This window comes from Chiroxiphia lanceolata, chromosome 2 (assembly GCF_009829145.1).
Source record: "Chiroxiphia lanceolata isolate bChiLan1 chromosome 2, bChiLan1.pri, whole genome shotgun sequence".
In the NCBI taxonomy this organism is placed as follows: domain Eukaryota; kingdom Metazoa; phylum Chordata; class Aves; order Passeriformes; family Pipridae; genus Chiroxiphia; species Chiroxiphia lanceolata.
In genome coordinates, this window is record NC_045638.1 from 91,959,534 (window position 1) to 91,979,502 (window position 19,969).

At 48.0% G+C, this 19,969-nt stretch overlaps 1 protein-coding gene and 1 long non-coding RNA gene across 4 annotated transcripts in view; one reads left to right on the top strand and one right to left on the bottom strand.

Annotated features, from left to right (window-relative positions):
• Window positions 1-8,728, bottom strand: part of LOC116783497 — a 12,511-nt gene extending 3,783 nt beyond the window's left edge. The window contains exons 1-3 of the long non-coding RNA XR_004355716.1: window positions 8,522-8,728; window positions 3,531-3,576; window positions 168-269 (exon numbers count right to left, since the gene is read on the bottom strand). This is a non-coding gene — a long non-coding RNA (uncharacterized LOC116783497). The remainder of the gene's footprint in view (window positions 1-167; window positions 270-3,530; window positions 3,577-8,521) is intronic.
• Window positions 8,558-19,627, top strand: ACRBP (acrosin binding protein). Of its 3 annotated transcripts, none has more exons than XM_032681098.1 (10): window positions 8,558-8,786; window positions 9,523-9,735; window positions 12,094-12,188; window positions 12,295-12,397; window positions 12,532-12,892; window positions 17,995-18,127; window positions 18,385-18,498; window positions 18,605-18,772; window positions 18,848-18,934; window positions 19,475-19,627. In XM_032681098.1, the coding sequence occupies exons 1-10, from the start codon at window positions 8,738-8,740 to the stop codon at window positions 19,601-19,603; spliced, it is 1,452 nt and encodes a 483-aa protein (XP_032536989.1). In that variant the 5' UTR covers window positions 8,558-8,737; the 3' UTR covers window positions 19,604-19,627. The 3 variants fall into 3 exon arrangements, with proteins under 3 accessions (XP_032536989.1, XP_032536988.1, XP_032536987.1); XM_032681097.1 differs by having other exon boundaries at window positions 8,566-8,786; window positions 9,577-9,735; window positions 18,319-18,498; XM_032681096.1 differs by having other exon boundaries at window positions 8,568-8,786; window positions 18,319-18,498.
• Window positions 19,628-19,969: the final 342 nt, after the last annotated feature.

Below are 19,969 nucleotides of genomic sequence, written 5' to 3' on the forward strand. Positions count from 1 at the left end.
AATTACTGAAGATGTGTCTCTCTGTAGTGTCTGTAGGTAACTGTGAGGAGATGACCCACACTGAAGCTCCCCTTTATCGATTCCATTGGCAGGACCTGGAGATGGATGAGCCCAAGTCTCTTCTTGCTGCTTGTGGTCTGCTCATCAGGAAGGTTTAGGATTTTCACCTGAAACACAATGTTTTCCTCACACGTATAACTTGTATGAGGATCCATGGAAGATTTTGCTCTTGTAGTCATGAAGCCAAAGCTCTGCTCAGGTTCAGAGGACTGTAGGTGAAGAGCAATGTTATTCCCACCTTGTCATTGTATGGGGACTGTCAACCATCAGCTCAGGAGCTGGAGTTTTCTGCTCAAGGGAGTTAGCATTGAGCCAGTCTTTGCTTTTTCTTCGAGAAGGGATCTGTGGGTTCCTGTTTTGCACAGAAAAAAGTAGAGGTGGGTTCTTGCCCAGGCTATGGCTCGTGTTGTTTTTGGTACCCCTGCCACAATCTCAGTCTGAATCCCCAGATTGTATTAGGCCACTCCCTGGGGCTTCCCTTCTTAAACAGAGAGAAAGTAAATTCTGGAAGATGTTGGCTATGTGTCTAGTACAGTTTTCATAGTGGGGAGATGCTGTGCCATGATCCAGGGGGTGAGAAAGCTGTGGCAGGAGAAAAACTTTATTGAGCTGGGGTTAATTCAGACAGCAGCAGGGTGCTCAACTGACAGAAATGGAGGATATAGTCTGAACTTGAAGATGGGCTTTGGGCAAAGTGCAAGGTTGACGAAGGATGCAAACAGTCCTCCAAGCAGTTTGGGTTTGAGGGGACACGACTGTAATTGTAACGGCCAGTGTTAGCAGCAAGTTCTCTAGGAGCTGTGGGCTAGAGGGGCGTTTGGAGCACTAGCCCTGTAATGAAGCCACTGCTGACCAAGGATAATAAGTAGCTTATAAAAGCATGTGGTATCATGTGAGAGTGTGTGAGTGGGCAGGAGTGGGTTGCACACCAAACCAGCAAACAAGATTGCCTATTTTTCAGGTGCTGCTCACAGGAGTAACTGTGTGTCCCTGACAGCTCTGGTTTGGGAAACTCAAGTCTGGGGTTTTCTGCAGTCAGCATAGGATGCTGGGAGGGGGAGGTAGACTGGAACGTTCCTGTTTTCAGACTAAAACTTGGCCACGGCGTTACCATTGTGCTTCTTGGCACACTGAGAATTGAAACATTCCGATGACCTAATGCAAAACAGATGAGAAACACCTTGGCTGGGTTCTGATTCAGTGCCAGAAAACGGCAAGCAGTGCTGCTGTTTTACTTCCCTGCCACTCTGCTGTTGTGTCCTGCTTCTGTCCAACAAAGGGGTGCTTCAGCCAGCAGCATGGAGCATTCAGGGGACATTTGCTGCAGCTGAGGAAATGCTCTGACTTACAGGAAGAGGGAACTTAGACCAAAATTTGGATAAAGCCTGAGCATTTTTAAACGGCTTAAAAGTATAAATGCAAATGAAAGGACATTAAAATCTAACCTTGGAAGGGAGGGAATAAGGGCAATAGCTGTGCAATATGTAATCACCAGAGGAGGAAAAAAATCAGTAGAAGCTGGAAATTACAAAGTACAAAAATGAAGCCAGTGGGAACAAAGCCTATAAGTGACAAGGCTGGAAACATGAACAGCTTTTTTTAGAATGCCTTTTGTTTTTGATATAATTGAACATGGCACATGTCCATTACCAACTGCAGATAGCAGAATTGTTTGTAATGAGAGGAGGGGAAGTGTTCTGTAAATATTTATTCTGTGTTGGTGCTGGTGTCAGTATGGGAATGATGTACTTCCTAGGCAAACAGTAAAGGAGAGTTTTAAATAGCATCTATTGGGGCCAAGACTTTTTTGATCAGCAGTCTTCAATAAATTATGTCTGTCGTCCTGTGAAAGCCACCCAAAGGAGTCTGTGGACTGCTCTCTGAAAGGCTCTGGACTGCTAAGGAAAGCCCACAAGGCTGGAAAAGAGCCAGCTCTGTACTGGTCCTTAATGATGTCAAGAAGGCTGCCACAGCAGTCCAGATGTGAAATACTGAAACAGCAGGGAAGTAAATTGCTTCTCTCTAAAACAAGCAAGAAATCCAGGTCAACAAAATAAAATCAATTTGACTGGAAGTAGCAAAAACAGGTTAGTCAAAAACTACTTGAATTTTTTCTTTTTAAAGATCCTTGTTAATAGTTACCTGCATCACTTTAGTGGTAATGGGGTCTGAAAAGTTTACTTCTCCTAGAATTGAAGTGCTTAAAGCAGGGTTACACTAAGTTAAAGTAATCATGAGCTCCTTTACAGAACTGACTAGCTTGCAGATTTCCTGGAACAGCTGTCAGTGCAACATAAACACTTTCTAAAATGGTGCTGGAGAAATTGCCCTTTTAGAGTGATTGGAAATATCCTAGTTGATGAGTAAAGTCAAGTCTGAGTTTCAGGAAGCTGCAGCCATTCAGCACAACAAGAGGGAAGATTTTTCCAACCTCTTTAAGCCCATTTATTAACAATAATTGGTCATGCACACAAATGACCAGTTTATCTTGTCCAGCTGCGATTTCCCCATCTTTGGGCATCGTTCCTAGGTAGCTGGGCAAATATATTGATGAGGATGTTCAGCAAAGTATTCCCCTTCCCAGTGAGCAGACGCGCTCATCAAGCTCCCATCCCTCGGGCTCTGCCACCACTATGTCCACCATGTCCATGATGTGCACAGAAACCATCACCTTCCACCAGTGGGAACACCTTCCTCCCCTGCTTTTGAATAAAGTGATTGAACTCGCCCCATAGCTCAGCAACATCCAGCCTTCCATTAAGCACTTTTAAGGTGTTACCCAACCACACACTCAGAGCCGCGTGGTGGACAGTCCCCCCCCCTCACTGTCTGTTTAACAGCTTGTATAAGGCTTCTGTGCTTAAGCAGACTCATTGAAACTCAGCTGTAGGCTGTGTTTCTGTGAGACTCAGATTATCACGGATCAATTTTTATGAGACGGTTACTCAGAACTGGAAACACTGATCGGAAACTACCCCTGGAGGTCATCTGCTTCAGCTTCCCCTTCAAAGCAGGGCTGCTGTCTGTCCTAAATCAGGTCAGATATATGCTGAGTACCAAAACTCTCTGTAGCAGAGCAACTAGGATAAGAAGCAGCAGTTGTGTGGCTCAAGATGAAAGGTGATATTACTGATGATCTTAAGGCTCAATTTGAATACCAGCCGAATCAGTCCAGAGATCTCAGCCTGGCAGTGGAGAAGAAAGACATTCCCAAGAGACAACTTGCTCATACTGAAATGACTTAAAATAAGCCCATGTCTGCCCAGACACAGCTGGTTTGACAGTTTCTGAGCCATTGTTCCTTTTGTAATCAACCATTGCTCTACTTTCTCTCTGGTATGTGAACCAGGAGGATGATCTGTGAAGATGTTGACAAGTTGAGTGGCAACATCTGCTGCTTTAAAGCAAGCAAGGGGGACCTGCAGCATTGAAGGAGTTAAAGACTAACAGAAGGAAACAAAATGCCCTACCTTTCTTTCGAAAGACAACTGAAGGAAGTTTCTCCAACTCTGTTGCCTAGTAGTTACAGGATCAAAAGAAACATAGCTGTTTTTATCCAATAAAATGCATTTCATTTATAAAAATAGTCAAACATCTTGATTAATTTATGCTAATTTATGTTTATTTTTCTGAATACATAAAAGAAAGTTAAGTGTTAGTTTTAAAAAAGACATTTTTGCCCAAGGCTTAAGGACAGGCAAAGCTGTGACAAACACTAAGCTCCTAAAGCTTAGTGTGAAAGAAATGTTCAGCAAGTTGTCCACTTTAGTCTGTTTTTGCAGGTGTACAATTTAATTTCAGTGGCCTGGTTTGCTGCCATTGAATAAATAACTCATTCAAAGTTGAAAACCCATCTGGGAGTAGGAAAGGAATTATTTTTTACACATTGACAACAAGCAAGGAAAAAATGTGTAAGACCCTGAGATTTCCCCATTCCAAAAGCCTGAATGATGCAGTCATTGGAAGAACCCATTTAGTTACCACAGAAAGATTGAGGTGGGAAGAGGCCTCTCTGGTGCTCTGTAGTCCAAACCCCTGCCCACAGTAGGGATAAATTTGTGGTCAGATCAGGTTGTTCTTGCACTAAACAAACCTGCCTAAAAAGACTAGAGCAGTTGGTTCAAACATGCTTTTATGTAGCCACTCCATCTTAGGTTGTATTAATAATTCAAGAAAGCATTTTTAAATACTGTTTTTGCTATCAATTAAATATTCCATTTTCTAAATGTCAAGTAAAAAATGCTTCATTCACTATTTCCTAACAAAATAAAATGTAAATTAAGTATTTGAATTAATGCATGTTATAACTCTACAGTGCTTGTATAAATGTGAATAGATTAACATATCTACCAAGTTAAAAATGAGTGCCAATTTTAATATGAAGTCTATATTTATCAGCATATTCGCAGAGCTCTCAGCCAATGACAGTAAACCCACCAAAATAAAGTACAAATGAGGAATGAAGATTATTTAACCTGTGATTAAACTCAGCAATTCACAGAATTTTGGTTCGAATTAGAACACCCTCTAATGCTTTTGTCCGTGGAGACGGAGATCTCTGCCCTGCTCTGCATGGGCTGGTACCCACATCCCTTCCCACAGGGCCACAGCTACCAGGTTGAAGGTGTTCAGTGTTGGGCTCTTCAAGTAGGTTTTGCTTCATGAAAGACTTAGTGCTGTACTGTCTGACTCCCTACATCAATGGAGCAAACGTCCCCCTTCCCTGTCTGCTCCTTTAGGGATATGTTTTAGTAAATGAAGCAGTCTTCCCTTTCCTTTGATGCTCTGTAAGGAATGAATAACCTGGCATGTCTCAGGGGCTCTGTTGGCCCCTTCCTTATTCCGCTGTAGCATCTACACAAGCATAACTGCTCATGGCCTCCTCCATAAGCAAAGAGACTGGTGTTTCTTTTCTGGGAACATACTGAGTCAGGAGAGGTTTAGGTTGGATATCAGGGAAAGGTTCTTCACCCAGAGGGTGGTTGGGCACTGGAACAGGCTCTCCAAGGAAGTGGTCACAGCACCAAGCCTGTCAGAGTTCAAGAAGTATTTGGACAACACCCTCAGGTACATGGTGTGATTCTTGGGGTGTCCTGCGCAGGGCCAGGACTCAATGGTCTTCACGAGTCCCTTCTAACTCAGCATTTTCTATGATTCTGCGATATCCGAACATTTCTGTTAACAGCTCTGTTGTTATGGCTGTACAAGTACTCTGATTATTTCAATCCAGCTAACATGAGAAAGTAGATTTAGGCATTTTTTACCAGAATTGCCTTTATGAAATCACAGTTGGGGTTTTTTATCACCATAACAGGTGTTTTTGAAAGCATTTTTCTGTCATCTCTGCTTACATTTCAAATTATTTAAGACACAATCTTTCTAGGAATGCTGCTTGACAAGTCACTGAGTCTGGAATTCACACTTAATCTTTGAAGCCTCCACCTTTATGAGTTTTTGAAGTGATCGGACATCCTCTCCTTGCCCAAACCCACCAGTTTAACTCAGAGAGCTGACACACACTGACAAACATCAGAAACAGTGGACTGGGGGATTGGATCAGTGCCTTGAGTCCGGGATGGTGATATTTTTGGGTGTTCTATTACCTGATGAAGTGACAATATAACCTTGTAGCAGAGGAGGGAGGGTCTGCAAGCCACCCTCCTGGATTTTTCAAGAGTTTTTCAGACACTGCTGCTGGTGGTAGTGTTTGTGGTGGAACATGCAGCATGGAAAATGCTGAGAAACAGCTGAAGTATTTTAGACAACAACAAGACTAACTCGGGAGAGGAGCTTGTCTGGTGAAGGGTGGTCCCTCACAAACCAGACAGGCTCTTATAAAGCTCAGAATCGACACAGCAGTCGGATAGCAACACGGAAAATGCCACTCCAGCAAGTTGCTATCCAGCTGTTACCCTCCCTGCTGCTGGCGTCAGGCGCTCTGTAGGCCTGGGGGTTACAGCTGTGCTCATCAGCCCACTGAGCTCCAGATGGCACAGGAACACTGTCTGCAGGAAACTGCTGTGTGGTGGCTCTGAAAACAAGGGTGCAAATCTGCTTCAGTGCAAAAATTATACAACTTGTAATGTGGCATTAGGGGTACAACCTTAAAAGTACCAGGTCAACATTCAGAAATCAGAAAAAAATGGAATTAATATCATCCCTGTGCTGTGCATTTCTGACCAGTATAATTGCTTGAGGCAGCAATAGGGAGTAGACCACCCCCCCAGCTCTCAGCATTGATGCATTGTGTCCAAATTACTGTTCCTCTCATCCTCGTCCCTCCCCTAAAGATGACTTCTTTTTTTTCAGAGACTTAAACAACAAGTGTCCCACAGCCAGCTGTCACACACCCACCCAAACAGCACAGCAATGTCTCCTGCGCTTGCAGCCTCCCAACCCTGCTGGGCGCTGGAGACTACCTGGCTCCTTCTTGCAGACTGTGAGTTCCTTGAAGGATTCTGACAACCTAAACCAAATCCAGGGTGTGCCACAGTGCATGAGAAGTGCTAAGTAGCCAATCTGTCCTCACATCACTAACCACCTTCTTTCCAAATATGCAGTAGCTCCCCACAGGCACTGCTACTAGAGCATCCACCAAGGGTGACTTCTTTGGCAGCTCCTTTGTCTTCTGCCTTGTGTTTGAGTTCTCAGTGTATGTCTGGGGACTCTGGTCCGTTCATTCTTGTTTTCTGTTTTCATACACCATAAATCTCTTGCTGGCACATGTAGACAGAGGCTGTGTAGCCAGCACCTGACAGACATTAATAACGTTGCATGGTATTGCCCAGAGAAGTTGTGGATGCCCCATCCCTGGAAGTGTTCAAGGCCAGGTTGGATGAGGCTTTGAGCAACGTGGTCCAGTGGAAGATGTCCCTGCCCATGGCGTGGGGTTCAACTAAATGATCTTTAAGGTCTTTTCCAACACAAACCATTCTATGATTCTGTGACATGCCACGTCGGTGTGCTTTCCTAAGTCCAGCATTTCCATCAGCCACTGAGATCAGCACTGAACTTCTCCAGGAAGCTGCTCAGTCAGGGCAACAGAACTCAACCTGGTCTCTGTTGTCACAGAGAAGTGGAGGGGATTAACAGAGCTGGGAAGCTGAAGGCCCTGGAGTTGTCTAAAATCAGCAAAAAAGCAGTATCTCTCAAGCTAAGCAATGGAAGACCAGGAAATGGCTAAAATTTGCAAGCACCAGTAGAGTTACCTGTTTTAGTACAAGTGGCAAGAGCTAGCTGGAAAAAGTGTCTTGCTCACTGTCTTTCTAAAGAGCAGCAAAACCATCCGAAATTCAGTGCTGCTGCTAAGGGGTCAGGCTTCAAGCTTCTCAAAAGCACTACCTCCCAACAAGACACCTTAGAACAAACTACAGCTTGTCTCCCATCAGGAGCTGCAGAACTACGTGGTGCTGCCAGACTCCTTCTTAACAGACTACATGTCTGGAGTGATTTGAGCTTCCACCTTGACAGCCCGGATGGCCACAGGGCACTGGCAGGAGATGTGTCAGCCATACAAGCACAGCCGGCACATCTGCAGCACGCTCTGCAGCTGTTTCATACAGCAGAGCCGCTGGAATCTCCCAGGATTTGTGACAGAAGCGACTCCTGCAGCAGCATACTGCTGAAAACTTTGTCAGCTTTGCCCACAGCACCTCCTTGGTTCCACAAGGGTGTCACTCTGCAGGCTGTGGGGTGACATGGCAGGCACGCGGAGCCACTGTGCCAGCCTGTGTTCTGCTTATGGCTGCAGTTCTTGGAGCTGCTGTGCCAAGCATTTTCCTTCCAACCTGACAGCTGCTTGCCCCTGACAGTTATGGTCATGTCTTTCCCTCTCACATCAGAAAGTGCCCAGCTGCGGGAGGCACTGTGTCAGCTCCTATCCATTGGGTGCACGTGTGGATTGCTGCGCCTGTGCCCCGCACTTTGTGTGTCTCTGTCTTAAGAACTGGGTATGGGTGTGGTTCTCCCTCAAATAAGTCCTGTGGGGTTCTGTGCATCCCTGCACTGGTGGCCCCAAAGCTCACTTTGCCGGGAGCATTCCCGCTTTTCCTGAAACAGCTTTACTGTGTAGAGTACAGTGCTCAGGGTACCTGTGCCAAATGCAGAGGAAGACCAGCTGGTGCTCTCTTGACTCCCTGGGAGTTCAGAAAGTGGCATGGCTGCCCAGAAGAGATCAAGCCATCTTCCCATTGCATCCTGAAGCAAGCTGGTGCTGGGACACGTGTGCTTTCCAATCCCCTCCAGATGGAGCAGATGGTGTCCCTTTCTCATCCAGAAGACCATAAAATTTTGGGGTGCAAGGTACCCTCAGCCCTTGGTTAGCCTGGCCAGGCCTCAAATGCTGTTGCGTGTTGTTGCCAGCCACCACCATGTTCCCAGGCAGAGAGGGAAGCTCCCAGTTTGGTTCCTGCTCCTCCTTGTCCCCATGACCAGGTGCCTCCCCTCCCTGTGGGGTGCCTACCTGCCCTCACTCCCCCACAGGCATGAGCCTGGGCTTTGGCTGCCCTCCACAGGCCCCTCCCCAGCCCCGCTGTGACACCATGATCAGGTTCTGATCATGGCGCCGTGGCCACATTCTGGTTCCACTGTTGCCAGGGGCAGAACCCGAGTGCTCAGACTTTCTATGTCTGCTCTACTTGGTATGTGAGTGACTCCCACCCAGCCACCGAGCAGCTCCATGAGGCTGAAGCCTGTGGCAGACATGTTGTGGCTCCTCTGGCTACTGAGTAAGTGCCTACCCTCACGAGGTCACCTCAGAGCCTGGGGCTGGGGCTGGAAGGAAGCATGAAGCCCCTGTGCTGCTGCTGCCACCCCCCATCTCTCACAAGACCACACCACTGGGCCCACAGGCCATGCCAGCCCTCCGTTCTGCTCGCCTGCTCGCCTGGAGGCTCTTAGAGGGGTCATAGGGTGGGGGACGGAGGAGAATGTGAAGGTGGGAGGTTGCCCAGCTGAAGACAAAGGAGAGGAGGGAGGAGGTGGAGGGATGTCCCTTTGGAGGGGCACAGGCCCATAGCATGGTCCAGGGGGCAGCTCACAGGGGCCATTGCGGGTGCCTCTGGAGGCTGGGGCTTTTGAAAGGGGAGAAAAAAGTCCACTGAGAAAAAACCCACCCAAAAAAACCAAAACAAAAACCAAGCCAAAAATCAAAACACCTTCCCCCAGTCCAAACCAAACCAAGCTCACAACAAAACACAGTTTCTAAACTTTTTCTTGTTTTTTCCTTCTTTTTTATTTATTTTCACCCTTTTCCCCATGGGGCTCCTGGTTTCCCCAGGGCCCTGCAAGCAGAGATGATGGAGGGAGACCTCAACCAGCACCTGAGGTCTTCATCCCAGTGCCCTGCTCTGTGCCAGCAGACAGGAGCAGATCAGCCTGCCAGCTGCTCCTTCATTTCCACCCACCACTTGCCTCCATTACAAGGCTGTTAAGCACAGACTGTCCCAGGTCTTTCTCCCATAGGTCTGCTGACCTTGCCAACGGCTGCTGTTGCTCCACCGGTGCCTCCCATTCCAGGCAGTCCGCTGTCGGACACGGAGTACAAGCAATTCTTTGCAAGGCTGCAGCCGCTCTGGGAGGCAAACATGTTTTGCCTGCTGCGCCAAGCATACGGCTGCCTCAGTCCCACCATTCTGCAGCTGGACCAGGAGGAGAACCACGGCCAAATCCCCAGTGGTAAGGACATCACTCCACCTCCATGGGCAGCAGAGGGCGTGGCCCCAGCTGGAGCAGGGCCAGCTGTTTCTCTGCCCTAAAATGCCACAAGATTGTGGGAGGGGTTGTTTCGGAGTCTCTAGCCCAAAGTCCAGCTTGGAGCAGACACCCCCAGAACAAGAGCACATCAGCTTTGTGCAAGAGTGGTTTTGCAGCCTCCCTGTGCTGCACCACTTTCCTGGAGAAAAAATGCTTTTCCCAATGGCCAGTCCTAACCTCCTAAGCAGGCCGCAGTTTTCTGGGGCTTACTGAAGGTCTTCATCTGTTACCAGCTCCTTCCAACTTGATCTGGGCATTAATGCAGAAGCTTGGCTCGTGCGTTCTCATAGGTCTTTAAGAAAACTTGAGATGATAAGCTGCCTTTTTAAGTGTTTAACATTTCAGGAGCCAAGAAACATCCCAGTTCAGAAAGCACCATAGCAACAGCACCCTTCAAATCTCTGCAGTGATATTTTCCCTGCACCCCTGCATCAGAGAATTTAAGTGGCATAATTATATCTGTGCAGCTGAAAAACTTGGTACTACTTCTGTTGTATTTTTCTTCAGAGAAAAAAAATAGGAACAATTTTCTCATAAAAAATATGTCTTTATATTTAGATATGAACGTCAATGAGCTGAATGATCAGCCAACTGTGCTTATTTGGACTGCAGCTTGAGGGCAACTATTTCTTGCTGGTTTCTGCAGCTGTGTCAGGGAAATGAGTGCCACCCCTCAACACCAGATCCAGGGATGGGTTCTGGGCTCCTCACCCACTTGTGGGCACCTGCAATCCTATGCCATAGTGCTGCAATCCTATGCCATGGTGCTGGGTGCACCCAGGGTCTGTCCCTGGTTCCTCTCCTGGTGCCCAACTCCCCAGCATTGTTCCTTGCCATATCCAGCCACACTCCCACTGCTCTTGCCTTTGGAGACACAGCTGCCAAGGGCAGAAGCATTTAGAAATGCCAGGAGATGGAACAATTTTGCAGTTTGCCTTCTTTACCTTCTTTTTCTCCGTCCCTCAGCCTAACAGACCCATCCAGCAGACTTTATTTCCCTTTGTGTTATCCTTTTTTACAGTTTTTGGGTTATTTTGGCACATTTCAGCCAGGCTGAGAGGCCAAGCTGTCATGGCAGAACATGTGCCCTCCCATGTTTAGCCTCTGCTGTCCTCTCAGAGCTATGGTAGTGCTGTCTACACCCAGATATTCATGAGCATTAATTGCACCTCATCGGGTGCTGATGAAGGCAGTTACCCTGTGTTTTAAACAAAGAACAGGGGTCGATCTGGAGTGTTCCCTACAAGTTAGACACTTTCCTGGGCTGGGATCCTGGTGGATACTTGAAATTCTATTTTTGATGGTGCAGCTGTATGCTCAGCACAAGAAGTGTGTGTACAGGGTAAAGGCTGGTGCACAAGCAACAAACAGGACAGTAGTGCAATTCCACTGCTGATCTCCTCCCTCTCAGTCCTGTGCACACAGGGCTGTCTGTGCTAGCCAGACCATGCACTCCTAGAGCAGAGGGAGCACAAGATCACCTCCCTCCCCAATTCTTCCCGGGTTTTCTGCTCTCCTGCATGCCTTTGCTTTCCTGTGATCACTGCAGAAAGAGCTGCAGCTTTGGGGTCAGTGTGTTGGCAGTGCTGTGGTCAAGACCACAGTGTGTGTGTACAGGTACAGGCTTTGCCAGCAGCATCCTGGCCCTATGGACTTTCCTCCATCCCCTGCAAGGCTGGAATCGATGTCAAACTATATTGCCCTGAAGATATTGTCTCCTCTAGAGCAGGTTTCCCAGAGAAGCTGTGGCTGCCCCAGCCCTGGAAGTGTTCAAGGCCAGGTTGGATAGGGTTTTGAGCAACCTGGTCTAGTGGAAGGTGTCCTTGCCCATGGCAGGAGAGTTGGAACTAGATGATCTTTAGGGTCCCTTCCAACTCAAACCATTCTATGATTCTCTGCTGCTCCTAGGCCCGGTCTGGGCATCTTTTGAACCTATCACTTCACTACTTTTCTCTTTTTTCTAAACCCTGTAAGGACTAATAACAGAATCATCAGATCCTAGAAACAAGAAGTTTGGGTCTCTGTCATAAGGAAGATAACTGTGAGAAAAAGGGTAGAAGAATGAACTGAAGCCCTCAGGGGGTTGGAGGGAAAGGGCATGTGGCACCTGGGATTGGGAGCTATAACAGCCCAAGGATGTGATCTCCACGTGGGGGCGGGCAGACTTTCCCTGCATCCACAAGCTGTCACCCCAGAGGTCCCGATCTCTTGGTGCACCCAGGCCAGGGGGGTAGATGACAAAACCTGTGGCCTGCCCCCATCCCACATGTCTCTCTCCAGGGCCAGTCTGCACTGACTTTCCAGAGGTGCTGCAGTTTCAGACCTTCTGCCAGTTCGCCCAGTACCGCTGCCTCAAACAGCAGTTCTATGTCAAGGTGGGGAGTGGGATTTGGGGGAGGGGGGTAGGGGAGACGGAAGGGATGAGGAGGAAGGGAAGATTACATAGCAAGATTCGTGTTTCTCCCTCTTTTCCCGACTCAGAGAGTCCCATGTTCGGCTTGGTCTCTAAAAGATGTCATCCCCTCGAAGCAACCTTACACTGTGAGCTCCGTGACAGTGGGCAAAAGCTCCTCTGCCAGAGAAGGTATGGCTGCACCAAGCTGTGCTGGGCACCCCTGCTCGCCTGCTCATCTCCTGTAGCTACTCTTCCACCCCGAGCACCTTTCTGGCTGGCCTCAGAAAGGTGCCCTCAGCCGCTCCATCCCTCTGTCTCCTCAGCTCGCAAGCAGGCTTCTCCCTCTCCTGCTCATGTGGAAAGGCTTCTGAACCACTCTCACACGCCCCTGGCTCAGAAACCACTGTTGACAAAACCCCCCCCAGCCACATCAAAGGTGACCACACCCTCACAGAAGAGCAGGACAACTGTGCACCCACCCACTGTGCTTGTCCCGGCTGCCACTACCGCCTCGCCTCCCAGGGTGGAATCCCCTGAAGACCAAAGCCTGAAGAACAGCATCTGGCAACTGATCCATTCGGCCCTTTCCTTGGATGCATCCCTGAACGCCAAGGACTCTTCTTGGAACTTCACCAAGTCAGGTCCAGAAATCATATCAGAGCAGGAAATTCCCCCTCGAGGCAGGTGAGGGCAAGACTGCTCTTTCTGGGTACCTGTGCAGTACTGTCCTTGTGCACACTGGCTGGCAGCCCCACAGCATTCATGCCCCTGCTTGGAGCAGGTGGTGAGTGTGGGCAGGCTTTCTGGAGCAAGCTATCTCATATAGAGAAGGAATGTATCTGGGAAGCCCCTCAGGCACCCCCTGCTCCAGCACAGTGAGAGCAGGGAGAGGGTGATGCAGCACTGCTCGTGCCTGAAAATGTCACTGGCCTTGCATCCTGAGAAAAATGAGCTTAGTCTGGGCCTTAGCTGCAGGCAGGGCTTTGTTTCCCCACACCGTGGCTGTAGGCAGCATGGAATCACCTCTGCACTTATCCTCTTCCCAGCACGTCTCCCAGGAGTACAGGTGATGTGCAGAAACAGATTCGTTGTGAACACAGGTCCTTGTGTGCTCCTTGCTCCTTGCTCTCTGTGTGCAACATGAAGCAGATATTTCTTAAAACAGGTTCCTGAGGAACCCTTGGAGGAGTGCTCTGTCATCTCGCAAGTAAAGTAAAAGCAGCCCTGTGCTAGGAAGTAGAGCTGGGAGCACAAAGCCATGCTCCTGGCTGTGCAGGACCACTGCTTCTCCTCGAGCGTGTGAAACTGTGTGCACTCTGGATCTATGCACAGCTCTTCCTAGGGGGTTTCTGGTTCCCCACTCTGTTTTTGGAAACAGCTACATGGCAGTTCAGCACAGGGCCCTGTGACAGCCCAGCTTGCTGCAGTCCTTTTACACATCCTTCTCAGTTTCTCTGGCCTGTAGGAGCTTGTTGAGCATGTTGAGCTCTTCTCAGTTGCTCTGCCAGCATCCATTTGTTTCTGTCTTCAGGTAGCTGGGACTGGCAAGCCCACACAGAAAAGACCTGCAAAAGGATCATATCCTTTAACTTATTTTTTGATCCTTTACTACACTGTGGCTGAGGACCACTTGCTTTGACTGAGAAGCAAAGATTATTTAGCTTACCAGGAGCAGAAAAAAAAAGCTCTCTAGATGTGGTTTTCATGGAGAAGTCATTTTGGTTTCGCTCTGTTGGTGGTCAGTTATGTTCCTATAAGCACACAGATTTTATGCATGATTGCACATCTGTGGTTGCTCTTAAACACAGAGCATACTACCACTACAGTTCAGCCAGAGATTCTTCTTCTGCATGTAAAAATGAATTGCATCATGTTGTTAAAGCCATAACTGTTCTCTTGCAAGGCTGTAACATGTCATCCTCCTCCCTAACATTGTAGGAAGCTTTTACTGCCTGGAAACATTTTTTTCTGGTGTATATACTCTAAACTGTGTTTCATTGAGGATGTGCTCGTTTTCCCTTCCTCTGAAACTGAGCCTTGTTCTGATTTGATTCTATTGGGATTATTGAGGGACTGCTGTGATTGCAGATGACACTTGCTATTCTGCTTCAGAGTTTCTCAAAGACACTAATGCTGACTGTGTGTCTGTAACCTGGCAGCAAAGCCCCATCAATCATGCTAAGCAAAGCTTAAACTCAAGTGGGGATAAAAAGGCGAGATAGACCCGCGCCTGTCGGCTTTGCTGCTCACCACATCCTGCCTCCTCTCAAAGGGACTTCAAAGCATGACCTAAAAAAGGGGCAAAATGCTTTGGAGCATTTCCATTCCAGCAGAGGAGCAGTGCTGGGTGGGACTGGATGTTTCACACAGGGGCCATTCAGCATCTGGTCTAACACAAGGTGTTCAGGGTGGTGACGGGCACAGATCCCAGAGCTCTGTGTCTACCTAAGGGTCTTATGTCCAGCAGGACATCTATCCCTTCTTGCTCACCCCTGCTTGTGGCAGCTGCTCTGGTAGCTCCACCAGCTTTCCTAGTACTTGATGAAGTAAACTGTGACCTTTAGAGAGAGACAGGGCAATGGTAGTGATATAACAAGAATCTGCAGCACACTTTTGTGGTCTTTCTGCTAGCAGTGAATCATTATGACGGGAAAAATGTCAATTATTGCACTTTTTTTCTATTTTAAGTCCTTATTGTGTTTGCTGCCTTATTTCCCATTTCCTTTTCTAGGAGTTGCCTATATACCAGGATGCAGTCTTGCAATAAGATAAAAAGAGCTCTGTAGCTCTTACATTATAAAGCCTGTGCAACTCTTATTTTTTGCAGCAATTTTCAGTAGCCTTTTCAAACGTCCCCATGTTCCAGCTCTGTGTGCACAGCCCTGTGATGGGTTTCAGCAGCTAGATGCATAGAAGGACATCAACCTCCCTTCCCTGCTTTTCTGTTTGCACACAAGAACTGCATTTGCCCTTTTTCCCAGGGCTTCCCACTGTTGTGTTGTTTTACAGCCTCTACACCCCTTTCAGCATCACGGCTGTCCCAGATGCAGACCTTAGTCTGCTGGTATTCTCACATGGGTGCTCACTTGTGGTTCATGTGAGCCCAGCTTTCCAGGAAGGCTGTTCCAACTCCTCTCAGAATCCCAGAATCACAGAATAGTTAGGGTTGGAAAGGACGTCTGGAAATCATCTGGTCCAACCCCCCCTGCCAAGGCAGGGTCACCTAGAGCAGGTTACACAGGAATGTGTCCAAGTGGGTTTTGAATGTCTCCAGAGGGGGAGGCTCCATGAGTAGCCTGTTCCAGTGCTGTGCCACCCTCAACGTAAAGTTCTTCCTCATATTGAGGTGGAACTTCTTGTGTTTTAGTTTATGGCCATTACCCCTTGTCCTGTCACTGGGCACAACTGAAGAGTCTGGCGCCATCCCCTTGGCACCCATCTTTGAGATATTTATATGCATTGATGAGATACATACACTCCTGGTGACTTGCCCTCTTCCTCCTCCTCCTCCTCCTCCTGCTTTACTGTTCCAGACAGCCCTTGTGGTGCTTATGTACTTCAAACCCAGAGGCTTTCATTTTAAGGCCAAACTCTTTGTTAAAAGTATCATCCCCAGAAAATATACTCTTTTTGAATTATCATCACCCACAGCCAGCCTTGGCATGCAGGCAAAGATCTCTTTACTCTTTCTGAAGCTGTTAAGAATGGCTTTTTCCTTAATGGTTTTAGCTTCCTGCAGCACCCCCCACCTAAATCAGAAGTTTCCAAGTGCTGGAAAGCTGTTTGCTCCTTATCTTCTTTTCTGCTCGCCTCAGGTACTCACTCCACCTCAGCCAGCCAATATCGGGGAGGCTCAGCAGCTGAAAGTTAATGGCTCAAGTCCTTGTCCTTACATTGTGAGAGAGGTGGATGCTGTTCACCAGCACTCTTCAGAGATACCGCTGAAGCAGGCTCTGTATGTGTCATTCCACATCTTGAGATGCTAAAGTATGATAAGCTTTTATCTGAAGTTTTCGCTTTTTGCCTTGGAGCAATTACTGATCTCAGCTCACAGATTCCTCTTAATTCTGGGGGGGGAGTTCACATTCCCTTTGAATCATTGCCTCACAGCACCTGTTAGGCTTTTTCCAGGACAGTGGTTAGGACTATAACATGCATAAATACTAAGCTGGGGTGGGATTTGCCTTAAGAAATCACTTTAGGTAGATGTATCCCTTTCCCTGAAGCATGGGTGAAATGTCTGTACATCCACAAACAGCTCAGCAGCATGTCAACAAGCATAGGGGACCCACAGCAGTGGTGTTATACTCAGTCAGAGGTGGTAAATCAGCTCATAAATTTAAAAATATTAGGCCAGAAAACCTCACAGCAGCGATGACGAGTAGAGATAGAGCAGGAAAAGGATGTGACAGGGAGTGCAACAGTATTTCTTGGTAACCTCAGACTGATGGCACAACTCCGATTTCCAGGAAGGTGATCTATTTTAACCTTCAGGCCTAGCAATTGCTCTGATCGTGCACCTTGGCCTTCCTGCTCGGCGCAGGACATGAAACCATGTCTGGTGAGCCCTGGAGAAAAAAAACAGTATCATGTGTCTGAGCTACAGACACTTCTCCAAAGAGAAGTTTGGGATATCTTTTTGAAGTCTCTGAACTGTGGAGAAACCACCCCATCAGCTGCTCCCAAGCTAAATACCCTCTGTGTCAGGAACATGCAGTTAATTTCTGGTTTGAATGGATCTCGCCCCAAATTCCAGTCACCAAAAGTCATTACTCTTCCATCTGTTGACAAGGACAGCTTTCCAGCTGGTGCCCTCCTTGAAACAGTGCTGGCTGGCTGAGTGGCCACCCCCTAGTGTCTTCACTCAGCCAAGTGAAGCTTTTTTAGCCTCTTGCTCCAGGTGAAAGTTTTCCAGGCCTTAGGAAATCTCATCTTCATGACCTTCCTTGAGGTTCTCCACCTTTTTTTTTATTTTTTTAATGCTAATCTGAAGGTCTCCAAGAAGTTTCAAATACTCTCAGGAGAATTTGTCCATACAGCTTAGCCTGTGCATGGATTTTAAGAGCATTTTAACATAGGCAGTTGCTGCTCCTCTTACTTTCTGTCAGATCAGTTTGTTTATCACTGGTTTTGTTTCCAGACACAAGAAGCAAATATCTAATTGAGCATTTTTACCTCTTCTGTATCACTGTTGACGATTGAAGCCAACCATCCGTGTCTAGTAACAGTTCTGTACCATGCCTACAAATTCCACTGTTCCTAATATTCTTATTGGTCTTATCCCATTGTCCTTAACTTTTTTACTTTTAGCTACCCATGTCAGTTTGGATGAACAGTTAATTCATGGTTAAAAAATTTTTCCCCTTTCTATCAAATACATTGGTTCAAGCAGGAGGGAGGCTTAATGAGTGACATCCTCCAGACCCAAATGGGGCTGCCCCACAGTCAACACTCAGCAGACCTCTAACAAGCATCTCCTCATTGCCCTCAGATGGACAAAACTAGGCAGCACCTGCTGCAGGAGCCCTGGGAAAGTTCTTCAAGCTGTGAAGCTTCGTCCAGTCCCTCTCACATCCTCCCAAATGCACACACACCCAACCCCCCATAGCCTCTGTGTTACACAGGCATGTACAAACTCTGCAGATACCCCCATTCTTCTATGCAGTTTAGCCAGGAGTCCAAGGTTTCTTCAGGAAGGGGGTTTTTGCTATGTTTTGGGGTTGTTTTCCCCTCTTTCAGTTTCTAATTGAAGGTGTATTGACTTCTTCCTTCCCTTTCTCTGTCAGCCTTTTAGCCCTGCAGAATGACGAGGCAGTGCTGGTCCTGTGCTATGCAGTGCTGGAGGGAAACTGTCTTTCATCAATGCTTGCCATGGCCTGGAAGGAGATGGAAAAAAGAGTCTTTGGGTTCGGAGACTCGGTAAAGACCTTGATGTCCACCTTTGACCCCCATGGTGTGCAGGGCTCCCTGTCATTTCAGGTGTCACCTCCCAAGAGAAGCTGACCTGGGTGACCAGGGAGGCAAGCTCCAAGCCAGGGATATGGGAGCTCCTCAGTCTCCTCTTTTGGGAGCTTCTTAGTTTCCTTTTCCCCCCCGACCATCCACCCTAGGTGTGTGACAACCTTGGGAGGCATCACATGGACCTGTGCCCTGACTGTGCTTTCTGCTCGCTGAAGATGGAGCAGTGTCAGAACGTCAAAACCCTGAGCCGTGTTCACTGCGACACAGGTGACTTCTTCACCTACATCAACCCTCAGATCTCAGCCCAGCACCAGGATGCAGAAAAGCAGGTACCAAGTGAGGTGTATGCCCTGCTGGTCTCTGAGAAGGAGCCTGGACTGGGAGGTGGGGAAGGGAAGGAAGAAGTACGTTTCACTTTATCCCGCTCCTTTGCAGACCAGATTCTCAGAGACTCTGGAGGAATATGACATGGATTTTTTCAGAGGGCTGAGGTCAGAGTACTGGTGCAGCCGGATGGCCACCCATGGCTGCCAGGACCCAAGTGTGATCCTCTGGCTGGAGGCAGAGTACGCTGCCTTCCAAGACAGAGGTACACCGAACAAGGTGGGTGACCATCAGTAGATGTTCCCATCTCTCCTTCTCTTCTTCTTTCTCTGACCTTCATTCCCATCTCCCTAGATCTGTGACTCCAGTGGAGTTCAGCACCCCAGCTACTGCATGTTCAAGAGCCACCAGTGCCTCCAGAAGAGCATCCACAACCAGAGGGTGAGAAGCAGCTGCACAGCCTGCTCCCCCGTGGCTGAGCCCTCCATAGCCAGCCTTGCGTCCCTGTGGAACTCCCTGGCACCCTACTTGTCCTTCTGGGAGGACAGAATTGGATGTGTTTGGGGGGGGTGATAAATGGTGACCCAGACGTAACTGGTGTGTCATAGGTGGGTGGGATTTGCACAGACACTGTAAGGGATGGAAGCAGAGGCAGATATAATATGGAGAAAAAGAAGCTGTGGGAAGCCTCCCACTCATCAGGGTATCCCTGTAGGGGAGGATCTTTCCCATCTACTTCCCATCTGCTTCCTAGGTGGTAACAAAAACCAGAATCGCCATAGCAGGACAGAGGACTAACCTATATCTTAGGAAACACACAGCTCAGCTATTAGCTGAACAGCTTTCCAGCTGGTTCTCCCCCTTCCCCTCTGGTGCCCCCATCATGCCAGCCTCCAAATGCTGTCCACCATGGAGATCCTCCTTCCTTGTTGAAAGGATGGGCAGTGGCACCCTTCCTATGAACTCAGGTTCTCCTTGCAGGTGACTCGCGTTGAATGCAAGAGTAACGAGACCTACCGGGTGCTGAGTGCGAAGGAGGGAGAAGAGGAGGTGCAGCAGTGGCATGAGAGGTTCTTCAGCCTTGCCAAGCAGCAGTCAGAAAATCATTAAAGTTTGAAAAGACCTTCAAGATAACCAAGTTCAACCTTTGACCAAGTACCACCATGCCCACTAAACCATATCGTGTAGTGCCATGTCTACTTGTTTTTTGAACTCCTTCAAGGATGGTGATTCCACCAGTTCCCTGGGGGGCCTGTTCCAATGCCTGACCACCCTTTCAGTGCAGAAATTTTTCCCAGTATCCAATCTGAACCTTCCCTGCTGCAACCTGAGGCCATTTCCTCTTGTCCTATCACTTGTTGCCTGGGAGAGGAGACCAATCCCCACTTCGCTACAGCCTCTTTCAAGTAGCTGTAGAGAGCAATAAAGTTTCCTCAGTGCCTCCTTTTCTCCAAGCTAAACAACTGCAGCTCCCTC